Raw genomic sequence first — 17032 nt, 5'->3', positions numbered from 1 at the left:
TGCTTTTTCTGTGCGTATAATTTCTTCTGATTCTTTTCTTTCTTTTTTTTGCACGAAAAACTCTGTACCGTTGATTTTAACGGTCACCCCGAAAGATGCACCTGGGATACACTTTGCGACCTAAAGAACGCGATGTTTTCTTTAGATAGTATTTAGGCAGGGTCATACTAGTCACTGGGTCGAGCTATTGCTATGCTATAAATGAAGATAGCATTACTGTTCTATAATTTCTTTTAAATGGAACCATATGAGCCAAATAAATCGATTCCCCAAGCTATTCTGCGGATAAAAGTTAGATAAAAGTATAGAAACTATCCTAATCAGTAATACGCGATCATTTAATGTCCGATTTTTTTTAAAAATAAATAATAAACGCAGCCCTGGACGATTCACCACTTTATGCAAAAACTTCTTTTTTTGAGCAGCGTATTTTTACGAAACACTATCTGTTCTGAGATTTTCATCATTTTTCAACTCCCCTATTGAGGCTCTTCCCTTATCAGTTAAATAGTCGATTATCGGGAAGGTTTATAAATAAAGCACGCGACACATGGAACTCGACGAGTTTTAAAGATCCAGTTCAGCTGATGTATACCAGCGGTCTGTATTATCAGGAAACGGATTAACAGAGCAAGACCGTGGCGGATGAATTTTTGGTAAAATCACCAGATTGCTATGTAGTTACCGTTGTTAGCTTTTGAACGAATTAGACTCAATTTCGAAGCCTGATTAAAATGAAGGGTGAGGGCAAAAATGAGGAATGTCCATTCTTTGCGATTTTGCGATTTATAGCATATTCTGTTAGTGGCAACTGGGATTACAGAACTGTCGAATCATAAAGGGTTATAAAGCTTTCGTATACGTACTGGTTAAAAACAGCCAATAATCCACTCTGCAGTAGAACAAAACACCTAATTTTCTCGATAAAACTGTTTTGTGACTATTCCTGTTTTCCCTCCCTACCCTTCAAATGACCTTTTTTGAACAGATAATTCACATGATACGAATAAACATTCGGGATCATACAAGTGGTGATCAAATCAATGTTTCAAAAAATTCTCATAAAGAAATTGGGTTATCGTTCTCTTTCGTACAGTGGTGGACGGAAGAAAGTTGAGGACTGATATTTTTACATGTCTGCTTAACTAACTTAATATGTACTACTTTTTAAGTATTATATTGATATTACTGACCTATTCTACCCCCCAACATATAGGATATAAATTTGTAGATATACCCATGCACATCATTCTTTCTGATCGAACTATATTATTTTTTTTTTACCGTTCACAATTTAATCTTTCTTTTGGCCTGCGCTCTATTCCAATAATAAACATTCTAACTTGTACGAGTGGGCAAATAGTTACGAACGCTACTATTCATTGTTGTCGTGGAATCGCGAATGTCTATTAATGCGCGCATTGTATTTCTCATTATCGACTGCTTTGATTTATTCCCTGTTATCGTAAGGGATGCGGCATTGTGACACGAAACTCGATTCGGATTGCGCTAAGAGATTAGCGCGTTTGCAAAGCATTGGTCGCGCTGATCAGCTCTGATTAGCCGTAACCCGAGGGGATATCGGTTCGATCGTGATATCGTTGATAGATTTACACGTTCAATGGAAATTAATTTTCCCATTGTTACAAGACTGCCTTCCATTGACAATTGTCGCCCACAACTTGCCAATCAGAGCAATTTACATTGAGAAACCAGCTGATCGCATTACCTGTTCAAAACGCTTGCATGACTCCCTCTTTTCTCGGGTAACGTGCACATATACTGGAATAAACAATTTAACATCTCCTTTACGTGAACAGGGAACGAACGAATCAGTATTCTCCCAAGTTGCCTGCCTGGCAGTTACGTGTTTCTGTATGTTCATTAAAATTGTACCAAAACCTTGGGACTAGGCCTTTTATTCAGAACGAGTGAATTCCACGCGAATTCCGTTACAAGGTTCTTCTTTGAAGTTGCGTAATTGTTACTGGTATTTTACGTAAGCGGATAAACGCGTATTTCATGAAAAGAATACGGTATGCGTTACATACGCTCTTCCCAACCTGTCTCACGATCCTTATCGCGACGTGCTTTAGTACCTACGGTGGTACAATTACAACAATTAATTAACGATTAATTATATGATATTCAGATCTTTATTGTTCGCTAATCGACACCTGTCATTGCGCTAGATGTTATCGTCCGCGATCACATCTTCCGTTTTCACGGCATATTATAAATCCATGTTGATTTTAGTATGTGCATTTCTTAATTTTATTATCAACTGCACACGTATACATTAATACATATATTACCATGTAAAGGTATATGTTGTATATTATAATGCATTTTCGCACCCATGCTTCATACCCTGAAAGGCTAACTACCAATTCCAATGAGAGAAATCAGAGTAAGAAACTCTGGCTGTTTTTGATTTTACGAGGTTTTATTGAAAAAATATGTTTAATCCTTTCACGTGCAAACGCTCTGCCACTTAATAAATGTATCGATTTACTTGGAGGGCGCAGTTATAAGAGTTGCGTATTTTTGGCTCGGTTTTAGTTAGTAGGTGTGACGGTGTAAAGTTTCTGTAACCAGTACTTAGCCTCGTGGGTATGTTAGCCTTTTTTCATAATGTTATACATGTTATGTGTATATTAGATAAATATGTACATGGGTACTCTTCCAACATTCATCTTTTGTGGCACTTACAGTTTCTTCGAAATAGATGCGAAATTCCTTATGAAATATTTGTATTGATAATGTCATCTTCTCTTACTGCTTTTCTGGGTGTACAAACTCACTCCTAAGTACATTTAAAATGTGCAAGAATTTCTGTAAACCTTAAAGGTGCAAATCCACGATGAGGCCAAAACGTCGCGTCTCACATGAGACAATTACTTAATTATTTTTTAATTATTTTGTCATTAGTTTGATGAAATTTAGGCTCTCATGAGACAAGTTTCATGGTATATTTTCAAAGATCTCATTTCACGACTATTTCTATTATTTACATTTAGTTCTCGCTGAGACTTTTGTCTCATAATAGAAAAGTCTCATGCAAAATCTCATCGTGGAATCGCACCTTAACTCCTTGAAACAGGAAAATAGGAAGGCGTTAACACAGTCAAAATAATAAATTAACTTTGATCCCAGAAAAGAGTAAAGAATTCATTTGGCGAGTCAAATTTTAAGCGCCGTACTTCACCACACGGTCCCCGGCTAATTTATAACAGTATTCTCCAGCCGTGAACGTGACCATCCAAATCCCCTCCTCGTCCATCAAAAAATACGAAGTGTCCAGAAAACGAGAGTCAAAAACTGTTTCGCCATCGGTAAATTTCAAACCAGAAACGAAAGCGTTCTGTCATGGTCGTCAGCGTTAGCGAGCAGTTTCGTCGCGTATCGCTTTCACCGTAATATCGCTTGGTTCGGCCATGCTTATCGACCGAGATTTTCACAACGGTCACCGCGTACTTTCACGTAACACTTCGTCTCGTGCTCCTCTCTGTTCCCTTCGTTGCGCGTCATTTCTCTTTCACGAAAACCCCGCGTACTGTTTCTGGCAGATGTATAGTGTATAGTATAAAATAATATCACTGAGGATAGAAACTACCAAATGGAGGACCGAAATTCATAGTGGTGTAAGTCACTCGCATGGTGTTTCTCCTAAAATGATATTTTGCATTTACTATTATAAAAAACTACATATATATATATATTGCAATTGTGGGAACACATCTAATAACTCAAAGTACTACCATAATAAATATGTACGTACTTAAAAATTATATATTTTTTTTAATTTTCCAATTGTCAGCACAACGCATAAGTAGCATCCAATCAGCATCAGCACATTCGTTATATTAATTTATACTGTTCACGCGTTATGCCGATAACAGCGATAACGTTTATTGTTAGTCAGACTTACTCCAATATGTTTCGAAACGTTCTGCTCTTGTTAGTTAAGTGCTAAAGAGAAATGATCTAATTTCTCAGTCAAGAATGAAGTTATAACCTAATTTTATTCACTATGAAAGTAAACAGATAGACCCTTTAAGACGTGAAAACTGTTTAACTAAAATTATTGGACTTACACCCCTATGATTCTCAGCCCTCCAAATGTGCTGTTAACACTTTAAATTTCCTTAAACGTAACAGGTAAACATATACTAAAATTAAAAAATTAATTTTATTCTACGTTCTCGTCCTATTTCGACTTATCGGGCCACCTGTAATGGAACACTCTGTATATCAAAATATAGTAGGTACGCTTAGTCTCGTTCTAAAATTACCACTCACTCGCACAACCATGTCACTTGTAGGTATCGAGCAAGAATCATCTTCAATCATCGTCTGTCTAAGAAACCCACTATATTCCCACTGCAGCTGAGAAAACTGTAGCCTCGTTACTTGGTTATCGGTCCGCTTGTACGTATCGCCGTTTCGACGGCGCGCAGGGTTTCCAGGCGGGCCAATGCCGCCGCCCGTCACGCGTGATTAGTTTCTTACACGGAATATCCGTTAGGAAAGTGTGCCAAGACGTCCGCGAGTTTCTACGTCCGGCCTGCTTATAAAATTATGACGAATTTCATCTCTGGAAGCGCATTTACGACGAAACGGTGAAAACTCTCTATCCAAGTTGGCGCGCGCCGCGTCGCCCCGCGGCGCAGTAACTTTATCGCGCTTCATTAGTCGATGACGACGTTCCCTGCCCGCACTTCGGCAACCCCTTACTAAATGGAATCGATGAACACCCCGCGCCACGAATGATACGAACATCGCGGCGACATTCCTGCGCCGTGTTTTCGAAAAATCATCCCCGGGACAATCGGTAACGGTACGACGGTCGATCGCATCGCGCGATACTGCACAGCACGTACCGTACGATATCGCGGTTAAACGTTCGTGCTACGCTGCAGACGTTAAACCTTCGCTCGACGATCGTTGTCGTGTCTTATACGCATCCTACACTGCAGTCGCTGACTATCGATTAAACGTCCTAAATAAGACACAAATTTGTCGTGCTCGATGGCTGCTTATCGAACGGTCGCACGCGAAGCGAGTTTGTCGGAGCGCAACGAGGTCCGCTCTGATTCCTCGCGGAGATCGTGCGATCATAGGTTCCTGGCGACTTATAAGTAAGTTTCTTAGGTTTCTTCCTTGAAGGGAATCATATGGTTCATTGACGAATCTAATAATCGTTATCCTCCAGCTTCTTCGCTGCATTCGTCGACATCCCGAGTGCAGTTCGTTAATCCGCGCTTAAAGGAATCAGTCCCGAAGCCAATAGCGAATCGGAAGCGCAATCTCATTTCGAGTAGCAATTATTTTCATCCATCAAAGAACCCTATGTATATTTCCTAGCGGTACCTCCGCGCAACACTCCGACCAATTTTGTTCTCACAATTTCTCACGTCGTTACCAGTTTCTACGCATCCAACCTGTTTCATCCTACCTAGAAATGTTCCCCAGGGTCTAAGCCAGGATCTTCTAAACGAGCCTCTAGCAACTCGACTAGTAGATCCAGGACAAAACGCGCACCTAAATCTTCTGCTCATCCTGTCCCACATTCCATCTGCTAACTTTCAACCCCTTGCTCCTCGCATCCATCGCGGAAAGTGGGATTTCCACGACGATTAAAACGGAGCAGTCTAGGGTCGATGGATGAACACGATGGAATCGAAGCTCACCCATCTGGCAACACTTTCCACCGCGGAACGGTCTCCGAAGCGTGGCGGAGAGCGTGTCGCTAGGTCGTTCCGGTGAAACGTCTTGATGTCGCCGGTGATTCTCTGACTCGTTGGCACGGAATCCTCATGATCACGCTCGCCTGGCGCTTGGGGGACACGCGGAGGAGGCTCGCGACAGGCTTGATAACGGCAGTGCGAACGAAAGGAGGGATCGAACGTCGGGTTACTTCGCTCCAGATGAGAGACGGTTCCAGGGGGAGAGGAGAGAGTAGGAGGTGGGTCGTGTGTGCGAGGGGTTCAACCGGGGGCGGGTAGCGTGCCGCGGGCGATTGATGACTTGTGACCCACTTTTAAAGGCTTGTGGCCTAGATGCGAGAGTGCCGTAGCCTGATCTAAGATATCAGGCTTCCTTCCTCTCCTTCCTCCATTTTTTTTTTTTTGCCACCGACTACACTGTTCCTCGTCCCACTCTCCCCTTCTCGATCGTTTTCCGTTCTTTTACAAGAGTAAAGATCCAGTCCCGTCGCCGTTGCCATCCACTTCTCGGCTGACGGTCCTCGCCCGTGCTTGCCCGGCCAGGGTACCATAACGCCCGTCCTCGTGGGACGCGCGCCCCCTGCTTTGTAAATATTACCGGGCTCCGTTACTCTCCCGCGCTCCTCTGCTTTTAGAACTGGCCCGATTAAAATTTCAAAGAGCCTTTCACCTGGGCATACGCGGTATTTTTGTTGCTCCGAGCGGCTCTGCTGTCTTGTACGGGAAGTTTTTCGGGGAAGTTCTGTAGCGACCAAGTCTGTATTTCCTCACTTTTGATAAATGCAAACTCGAAGTTAAAGTACAATAAATGAATTAATCTGTAATTGAAAGCTACTGCGAAATGCAAAATACACGAGATTCTCCCCGTATGAATTTTATTCATCTATTCTTGTAAGGAACTTAGAAAGTAATAATTGCTTCCACCAATCCTTAAGGATTTTATTAGGATGGAATGATGGACCTGGTCAGTTTTACCAACAAGCCAGTGGTATGTGTTGTACGGCATATCGAGGTGTAATAATGTAGATGAGACCAAAGAAAATTGTGGCGTTGCGAGAAAAAACGGACTAACCCACATTCTTTTTGCGAAATTAAGTTAGTAGCAATAATGTATTCCAATAGGCTGTACTGATCATACAAAATAGGAAAATTATTGTTTTTTTTTCAATGTGGGTTAATTTCAATGTTGTATGTCCGCTTTTGCTCTCAATGTCTCAATTAGTGAATCGATTCTTCGTCTTTCGATTACGTAAAGGAATGATTTAAATAAAGACGAGATCGAATTGTATTTGTAAATCAATGCATTCGCGGTTTATGTAACCTCCTTTATACATTTCACTTTATGGATAGAGCAAAAATATTAAAAATTCAATCAGCGTGTGGGGTTATACTCGACTTGATAGCAAGAAAAATGTAAAAACGACAGTTAATCGCAGATGATTAACGTCGTAATCCTCTTTACGTCGATGCTCGTAAAAGTGGTTATGTAAGGACGTTAGTAATAGTTTCCTATTACCTATCTCAGTTACGTATATCAGTTACAATTATCGACAAAACGAACTCTCTGTTAGTGGTTTGTCGTTTGAAAATTTGAAAGTCGATAACCTCGCACAATCTCTCTAACGATATTTCGCTAAATTCTGTCAGTTACATCCACTTGCCGAGAAATAATCGCTATCTCGGTCTAACTAACGAGCTAACGATTTAAACAGACTCACCCGAAAACATAAAAAACAGCAGCCTACTGTTGGGATATCAAATATCCGTGCCTATAGGTATACCGAACAGTAGTGAGACTTGTAAATGCTCGTATCCAAACACAAGACAGTTCTACAGTGCGAATTCTGTGCAGAGAATTATGATTAGATTCGAAATTCAGTAGGCTATCGAACGTTGAGGCATTGCTATTGTACGAATGGCAATCAAAGACCCCCCCATGGCCTCCTCTGTTCTCATCCTATTCTCTTAACTCTAATAAACCCCATTGTTTCTCGGTATACCTGTATTTCAATTTCGTATGTCTTCAACATGGATCTGCTCGGCATCACTTCTGGCACAATTAGGTACCCGTATAATTAGTTTAAAATTGAAGAGAAAAAGGGAGACGATGGTGGAAAAGACGATTCTTCGACAATAGTAAAAGATACAGAGATATCTTAACCGTGGATTTGAGAAGTGGTTTTGAAAATTCCTCAACGAAATTGAAAACTGATGTTACAGTACGTCTAAATGAAACAACACCAAAGATTTTCAACATAACACAAATCTTCGTACAGTCTTCTCTTGAAAAAAAACCCGCACCTCTCTGGCGAACGAGAGGGACTGAGAAGTAGTGAGAGGGCACGCGACAACGACAAGCCATAAATTACGGTCGGCACTGCCGCGGCGTCGTTTATCCAAAAAAGACGGGATAGGTCTCTCTGGCACCTCTCACTCGCCGCGGCAACTACGACAGAAGTAGCGGCGACCGCGACGGCCTTTTTTTCCAAGACAAAAGACGTAGGTTCTCGTGGAGACATCACTGTACGCGCGATATACCTTATCTTGCCACTAGAGGAACCCCATACTTCAAAATTCCGATACAAACCACGTCATTTACAGTCCTCGAATTTCATGAAGCACAAATTCCACAACTTCACATTGTATCAACAATCTCGTCCGCGTTGACCGATGTTTTCCCGTCATGCTAGGAAACGGTCTGCAGGTACATTCTCTGTTACGTGGATGGACAATCGGTTGGCCAGACACAGTCGATCGACAGTTGCTGGGCGACAATACCTAACCAGCAGGACACAGCTTGCTGACAGTCGGTCGACTGTCGTGGACACAATGTTTCCACCAGCCTAGTGTTCCCCGGTCTGTACGAGCCCTTTATGTGTATATGAACGAATACGCGCGTGGTACATATAGTTTCTTTGAGCGGTGTGGAGAGGTACATCGTAAAGAAAGGAGACGGCGAGGAAAGCGGTGGGGATAGGTCCATCGGCGGCGAGCGTGGTAGCGGCAGCCGGTGGTGGTGGTAGTATCAGCGGAGGGGGAAACTCGGCGAGTGGTGGGGGGTCCTCCATGTCGCAGAGTGTACTGAAAGACGGTGTAGGTGCGCTCGGCGGACTCAGCTTCAGTGTCGTTCCGGCTGCGGCTCCGTACGGTTGTACAATCGGGGGCTCGCGTTCGGTCGTCATAACCGTCGTCGCCGCATCAATCTTCCCAGTCGGCCTGTTTCCGTTGCCTAAAACGCGTTCGCCCTTTTACAGGTGTTTCCGGACGACGTTGCTCACGCGGGGCACGGTCGGTTCGTGGCAGTGTTGATTCGATAGTGACATCGGTAGAAACAGATTCACGTTGACAATGGGCTAAATCGGTGGTTCGGGGTTCGATCATCGGGAACGTCGCCCGCCTGCAGATCTGGGTCAGTGGAGTAGAGCATGTTAAGGTGCGACGTAACAACGTAAGCTCTGTGAATTGTGTAATCCACTGAAAGCCGAGGGAATCTAACGGTGTTGTTAATAATATAAGTGGTATCGTTCGCGGGCATTGTAAAATGAGCCCGGCCTCCCAGGGAGGCGTAGAGGTGGAGCGTTACATCGGTAGTTGTTTGATATCGTCGAACCTAAGGCTTGGATCGCACAAGCCGATAGTGGGCAAGAAGCAAGAACCTGTGCTACGTGGGAAGACACGAGGCTGTTACGGGGGCCAGAATTTCGCAAACCCCACCGACCAGTGTCAAGTGCAATATGGTCCTGGTGGATGGGCAGGTGCCCCTCTGATCTCGATGACGTCCAGTCCACGCAGATGTAATCAGAGATCGTCGCCGTCTCTTACTCAACAGCAGCAGCAGCAACAACAACAACAGCAGCAGCAGCAGCAACAGGCTTGCGATCAGCAAGTGTCGCCTCACCTGCAGAAGAATCCGCTCTCTAGGTTAGCTATCCACACGCAGGGAGCGCCGCTAATCTTGGCCAGTCGATTTCACAATCGGGGCAAGATAAATAACAGCGGGAACGTAAATGGCATCTCTAATGCGGTTTGCAGCAACACACCGGTGGTTAATAGTTACGTTCACAATAATGGGAACACCGCGGCATCGAACGGCACGATGAACAATACCGCGAGGTGTCCAGCGTCGCGGCCGCAAAGGCCCGGCGTGGAGCTAGCCAAGAAGCAGCAAGTGAATACCAAGTCGGATTGCTCGACGGGCAAGGAGACCACTGGGACTGGTAGCAACGTCGCCAACATCGACTCATTGAGCATCGCCAGCGACGAGAGTTCGGGATCGAATAACTCTGAAAATAGCCTGCCCCGCATAATCAAGCCCCGAAAGCGCAGAAAGAAGGACAGGAAACCGACGAATAACGCGGTGAATCCTACAGAGGTTGCGAAACACGACGACCAGCAACAGCAGTCGGGCTCGAGCGTGACCGTCGAACAATCGAACGTGGTCCCCTTAAAACCTTACATACCGGCTTGTTACGAGCCACGTTACGACGCCGCGCCACCTCACCTTAGGAACCATAGAAGGCCGCCTATAGCGAGGGAAAGTGTGTACGGCTGTAGAGTGCAGGGTACGACGGGCATGTCGGTGCAGGAGATCGCCGACGTCAGACAAAGGTATGCACATCGGCACGTGGAAGTGAAAGTGCTGGACGACAACAGAAATGTCGTCGTGCCCGGGCATATTCGCCCGGTCCCGCCGAAGGGGTACAGGCACCACCACAATGCCCATCACATCGGCGGCGGCGGCGGCAACGTCCCCCGTTATATGCACGAGTATAACAGCCTAGCGGCCTGCGAGGACGGGATCAAGGATGGATTAGGATCGTGTCAGTGCCGGTACTGCGATCCCTCGGGTCTCATATGGGACGTCGACCAGAACTGTTACTCGCCCTTTTTGACCCCGTCACCGTCGACCGAGTTCTGCCCCGGCCACTTCCCTCAGATGCCGCTGTTCCTGTCCCGGCCCACTCTCGCCTGTCAGGGACAAAGCGTCGAGAGGCTTTTCAGCGTCGATAATCATCCGCGGGCCCATCACGAGAAAGACACCGGCAACAGTGGTGTCGTGCTCAGGCGCAGCTGGAGCGATCCGAGCAGCTACTTCAGCGAGGAGATCACCGCGCCTAGCAAAGACGTCGGCGTGATCGGTGACAGGGGGCAGGCTGAAAGTGGGAAGCGTCGAACGCTGTGGCGCGGGGACACGATCGGCATTCCCACGAATAACCTCGGATCATCCGGTGCGGGAATGAACGGTACTATATCGACGTCGAAGGGATTAGAGGTCTCCACAGAGATCATCACGTCGCCAAACGGCCACCGGGATCTGGAAATAAAGTTCTACTCGCCCTCCCCGAATGCCCCGGCGCCGGAAGAGGATAAGATCATATTGGCGGAGGAGGTCGACGAGGACGAGGAAGATTTCAGCGATATTTGGAGTTACCACGAGTCGAAGTTGCAGCAGGATTTCCGTACGTTACTGCAGGCGGAGGAATAAACGGGCAGGGGCGACAGAGGGATAGAGGGAGACAGAGAGATTCCCTTTCGTACGCGCGTGGTCTCATGGTCCTCCGGCTCATTAGGATCGAAAGGGAGAGCGTCCGCGCGTGTGCGACTCTTTGTGGGGGATCCTATGTGTACGTATGTGAACGGACGAAAGCAGAAGAGGAAAGTAATATCGCGATTATATATATATATATATATACGATACATATATGTCGATGTGAGATTGTGAGTGTGAGCGAAAGAGGTGGCCCTGGAGATATTCAATTAGTTCGTCGATAGGGAACAAAGAATCGAATGGACCGTGTATAAACTTGCCCAGCGGCTGCGTTGAATGTGGTAGGCGCGTCCTGCCGATCGTAACGCATCCTCGCCCTAAAAGTCCCTATTTCTATGTCGCTCGGACGTTACGGGCGCAGTGGTATCGCGTGACAGGCTGTCCATCGCGCCCGCCTCTTTAGATTTGTCCCCGCGACGACGCCCACGTTGCCAACGATCCTCGAACGGAACGGCCGACGAGTGTAAAGCGGCGGTTAACGAGCAAAACTCTACGTGTCGAACGATTCTTCCTCTATAACGGTGTACGTTGTATACACGTAGTATACGTGACGTGCGTGCACGCGTAAGGCACGCATGCTACTAGGCGCTGAAGGATCGTACCTCGACGTCGTCGCCAGTGCACGCGGTCTGTTTATCGATGACGGTGTACCTAGTAATAAGCGGTGGTTGGCTCGCGTCCTCAAGCGAATCGGCTTCGATAAGGCCAGGTGTCACACCTAGCCCCGGGGTATACGGCACATACGGGAGAGATCGTTCGAATGGTGTTACGCGTGTCTGGACGCCGCGGAACGCTCGCGCGTGTGTGTAAGTGTGCCTCTTTCTCCATTTCTCTCTCGGTTTCCATGTCATACCCGGCGTCACGCGCTCGTCCGTCGACAACCACCCGACATCAGCGACTAGGTACAAGATCTTTTCCTCGCTGACTGCTGTGAACGAGACAGACGCAGATGGGAACGTTTATTATCGCAAAGTAATAATCAAGGATTAGTTCAACGATCGTTCTATAGGGCTCGCGAAGTTCGTATCTTCGCGTTCGTCCCCCTTTTTTTAACTAGAGTCACGCGATACCTGTGAGTGCTCGCGTTCCTCTGATGCTGACGTTTCGAGTGGGCTTTTTTTCGTTGCCAGCCTGGGTTCACGTTGAGATCCTCGAGTGCTATCCAAACCATTCGACGGGTCGCGATAGTTTCTATACGTACTTCGGGTTATTGTACGCGTTTGTACGGTATTCGGGGAGCGTGGCTTGACTCGCGTCAAATTTTTCACCCGGCGCTGGGAACTTTGAAGTCTACAAACATAAAGTGTCAGAATTTCGTGAGAACCTGTAGAAAGCGGCTGTGGCAAGCCTTTACGCCTCTGACGTAAAACGCTTCGTAACCGGGGTGGAAAATTGTTTTTCGGTGGAATTCGGGATTTTTAATTCGACTGCGCTTACCGCACGGTGGGAAGTGCACGTAAGGTGGCGTTATCGAAGTTACGATTCATTCAGGCGCAGCCGGACCGTGATTCGCTGTTAGTCAAAGGGCATCGGCGCGGGGATTTCCATAAATCCCCTAGAGAGCGACGAAAAACGAGTCGATCGATCAGCACTCACGGAACTGTGGTCGACTGTGTCTGCCACGCTGACTGGGCGACAGCGTCGTGATAGGTCGACTTGTTCGTTTCCAAGATGCGCTCGACGGCTTTAAATTCGCGACTTCGGACGGGGACAGCGAGCAACGTTCACGAACTTTCGTCGTTTCGTGCGCGACTCGGGGGCTCCTCGCTGCGACATTGATAGGAAATCGAGGAAAAGGAACGACACGTATAGTTGGTGGTAGAGGTGCTACGAAGTCGTAGATTTGGGAGTTAAGTGGCGACATCTGTCGGGGCGGGAGACCTAATAGCGAGTCCCACTTAGGGGGTTTATAAATTCTGCATTGGGATTAATTAGGACTGCACGAGAATTGAGATACTTTTATGACGCGTAGTAAACGCTTCGATGAATCCATTCTGAAAGAAGACTTCATACTGAATTCCGATTAGATTATTTCTTTGAAGTGTTTTTTTTCTTCAAATATTAGGATCCGTATAATAATTCGTTACAATGGTGCTTAGACTAATTATATTAACTATGCGAGTTTTCCATAACTATACATATTCCCAGCAATTGTGTGATATTTTGTATCGTTACCAATACAAATCAAATCTACCCTGTTAAAGTGGTCTACTATCTGGGCGAGGCTTAAACACAACCCTCATCTGAGTATTTCTTTCATGTGGCTGGTTCCTATGCCCAAAATATTACTTCAATACCTAAAGGTACGTCTACATGACGACACCTTTGTGTCCAGATCAAGTGTATACGACACTCAAAAAAAAAATTCCGGAGGATTGGAAACTGCCTCGAGCAGTCCGCGACACTGAATTTGACCTATCGTCCCGGCAGTTGCAGCTAGAGCTAGACCTGAAGACTCTGGAACTAGCTCTAGCTAGACACAAAAGGCACTTGATCTAGCCACAAAAGTGTCGTCGCGTATGTGTACCTTAACTTATTCTGCGACTTTGCTATACCTCTACCGCCAAGTATACACGTATTTAACCGAAACCCACCCACCCACACACGCGTAAGAAGCATCATGTACCCACCATCCTCTTTCGTTTAGACCGTAAGCCTAGATCATAAGGCGATCCACTTAGAATATCACCGTTGTCTATATGTGTATAGAAGAAGTCGCGCGTTAAACGGTCCGCCTTTTGTTTACCATTAAACCGTTACGGGATCTAAAGACGACGCGGCGATTTCGATGGCGGTGGAAGAGCGAGCCGCGCGAGGATCACTGACGACTAATTAGACTTCGTGGTGGCGCATGCGCGTCCTTCGTGTCTCGAGTATGACTGACGAGACGCAAAGCCGCCCGTCCACCCACCCACGAAGAAGAATCGTATTAGCAATATTTCTCTCTTGCTGGTTCGCGCCGTACGTAGCAAGTTTTATTGCTAGGTAGCAACAGATAAATATTGATGTTGACCCTTGTTAAAGCAGCACACCGCCGCGTATCAAATACGCTCATGGCGTGACAATTTGTTGCTGCTTTAATAACATCGTCGTTGGTATGTTTCTTCGGGTACGAAAAACAAGAAGAGAAGAGAAAAGTCGTTCAGACGATGCCACGTTCGCTCTCGTTGCAACCGAACGCGCATCACCCTCTACCCCCCACCCCCCCAATCCTTGTCGATAATAGCGGTTTTTTTTTCAATTGATCACGTCGATGGTTTCAGTTCTCAGTGTATCGCGTTTTCCTTTTTATTTCCTGCGATAAGTAAACGGCACACGCTGTTCGTTGGCAAGCGTTTCGACGAGATTGATCGACGCCGTCGATCCGCTTTTTTGTTTTTGTTAAGGAAAACTGGAGTTCTTAATCGACGATGTCCGTAAACTGCGAAACGATCTTCTAACGCGATGTCATTCGATTAACGACACTGCTCGAACGCGAAGCTTGTCGATAATTATTTCATTATTATTTGCGAAAAATCGAAGGAGGAGAAGTTTACTTTATTCGTTGCTCGAGGCACCGTGTTTTGTCGAGAATTAAAAGCGAGCGACACTTGGAACTTCGTGTCGTGGACTGTCGTGTGTTGGAAGAATCGAATCGAAGAAACGAGAATTGGTGAACACGATTTCGACGGACAAACGCCAAAAGTGTTAAAAAGTGTCTTTTTTTGTTTCGTTTGTAATAAAGTAATCCCGATGTTCGAATGAAAGATAGATCCTGAGAAATGCCAATGCGTCGCAGAATGCATCGGGGAACGCAGGGTGAGCGAGAAGCGAGCTTTACTTAATTTTCAGCGATCACCGACGAGTGCTTTTTCCGTTTCTACTCTGCTTTTCGCGGCCTACCGATCGCGGTCGGTTGCTAATCGCGCTTTCCGCTGTCTGATCTCTGTGAAAGAAAGAGAGAGAGAGAGAGAGAGAGAGAGAGAGAGAGAGAGAGAGAGAGAGAGAGAGAGAGAGAGAGAGAAAAGGAAAGAGATTCAGAGATGGTCGAAGATACTTTACAGAGGCCGCGTTATTTCGACTGATTTGGGTACATTTTTACGTTACATCGGCGAAACTTTCGCTTCTTTTTGGCCCTTCTCCCTCTCTCCTTCTACCGTAATTTATTTTACGCATCGTCGTTTGACGATACAACGTATTGTGATAACGTAACGATGATACACTCGACTCTGCTTCGTCGTCCAGACTGATTGATCAACGCCGATCTACGAGCGTCGCTTTAGTGCTGTTACCGCACTGACTCAAATTACAACAGTGTTTGGAAAATTCAATAAAAACGTCTTTAATTTAAATCGTCCAGCTTTCGTGCTTTCTACCACAACCATTCGCCGTTTTAACCGCTTCGCGTCGAATGGCAAGATAGTGCGCCAAATTCGTCCGGGGCCATTCAAGGACCTCGGATTATTAGGTCAAGATTTAATATAACGCATTAATACAGCGAAAAATTGTCCGCGTACTACAGGCTCTCGTCTGCAGTTCCAACAAAATGATGCGCATGGGTTACTACCCTCGTGCTCAGGGAATCGTTTAAAGAAGCATTTGTCGGACATTCGGTAGCGACAGATTCGTTTCGCACCTTTTGAACTGAATTGAAATTTTACGTTCGGTATAGGGAATTAAAAGGTACGAGTAGATAAATCATTCCTCTTTTTTTCACATCGCAAGGGAATAGAGTGTATCTTCGATTTAATCAAAGCTCCGTGTTCCTGGAGCTCCGCGAGACTGTATTTCCATTTATTCTCTCGCCTGCTCGTCCAATAATCAGGAGTCAGTTTTATGTGCCTTTGATCGCCAGCGCCAGGCACGAGCAGCCACGCACACCAGATTCCTATAAACGCTATCCACCTCTATAAAGTTTCACGATTTCATTTCGGATCAACGACGGATTCTACGAGCGAGCGGTATAGAATTGCCCTCCGCAGGATGTTGCTTTCCCTCTGCTCGAGCGCGGAATAAAGACGAATCGATTGATCTCGGTTTAAACGCGTTGAATCCCATCGATATCCACTGAGACTTTCATTTTCTTTTGCTCCTGGATCATTGGTTACTCGTAACACGGCAGGGCGATGTATATATGTTTAAATACCTACCTGTCATTATTTTTAGGTGACTTCGTGTATTTACAAATACGTTCCACTTTTATAACTTAATTTGCAGTCATAAGTAAGATATCCCCGCGATCCTCGTTATTTACCGTATATCGTCACCTCCTTCCTTATTTTTTAAATCTTCACAATCACTGCTTTTCGTCAGTTCCAATTCAATTCCGTTTCGTTACTACTTAGTTTACAGCATTATTATTTTTCAAAATTATCACGTCATTTGCAAATTCAATCGCAGATCTTGTTTGAGTTAATTAAAATAAAATGTTTTATTTACGAGTCCCTAGTTTGCAATCGCTGGCATTTCGGCCCCTATTCGGGCGAATACTTCGTGAATCCATGTAAAATCAGATTAACTTTATGCACTTGGCGGTAGAGCTCGTTACGTCGTCGCGTGTCAACGACCCATTATCTCACAATTGAGTAATGGCGCCTACACGGTCTCCACGTGGGTTGGTAAACTGTTATAATTCGCCCACATTTGCTCAGCCTATATTCCATCTTCCAGCTTCGGTCCATTTCTTTTTCAATTCCTTCATTCGTCACGATGTTTTGGAAACGCGGCATTGGGCGATACACACTACTTAGGGCGGCTCTTATTTTCTTTTCGTGAA

The 17032-nt window shown here is 45.5% G+C and overlaps 2 protein-coding genes across 7 annotated transcripts in view; both read left to right on the top strand.

Annotated features, from left to right (window-relative positions):
- LOC143369429 (CCR4-NOT transcription complex subunit 6-like) overlaps positions 1-17032 on the top strand; it is a 417004-nt gene that overhangs the window by 73207 nt on the left and 326765 nt on the right. The window lies entirely within an intron of this gene.
- LOC143378393 (uncharacterized) lies at positions 8814-15608 on the top strand. Its single transcript, XM_076830121.1, has one exon. The coding sequence runs from the start codon at positions 9271-9273 to the stop codon at positions 11212-11214; it is 1944 nt and encodes a 647-aa protein (XP_076686236.1). The 5' UTR covers positions 8814-9270; the 3' UTR covers positions 11215-15608.

Source organism: Andrena cerasifolii, chromosome 1 (assembly GCF_050908995.1).
Source record: "Andrena cerasifolii isolate SP2316 chromosome 1, iyAndCera1_principal, whole genome shotgun sequence".
Lineage (NCBI taxonomy): Eukaryota > Metazoa > Arthropoda > Insecta > Hymenoptera > Andrenidae > Andrena > Andrena cerasifolii.
The sequence above is the reverse complement of the archived record's forward strand: the minus strand, read 5'-3'. Positions and strand labels throughout refer to the sequence as shown.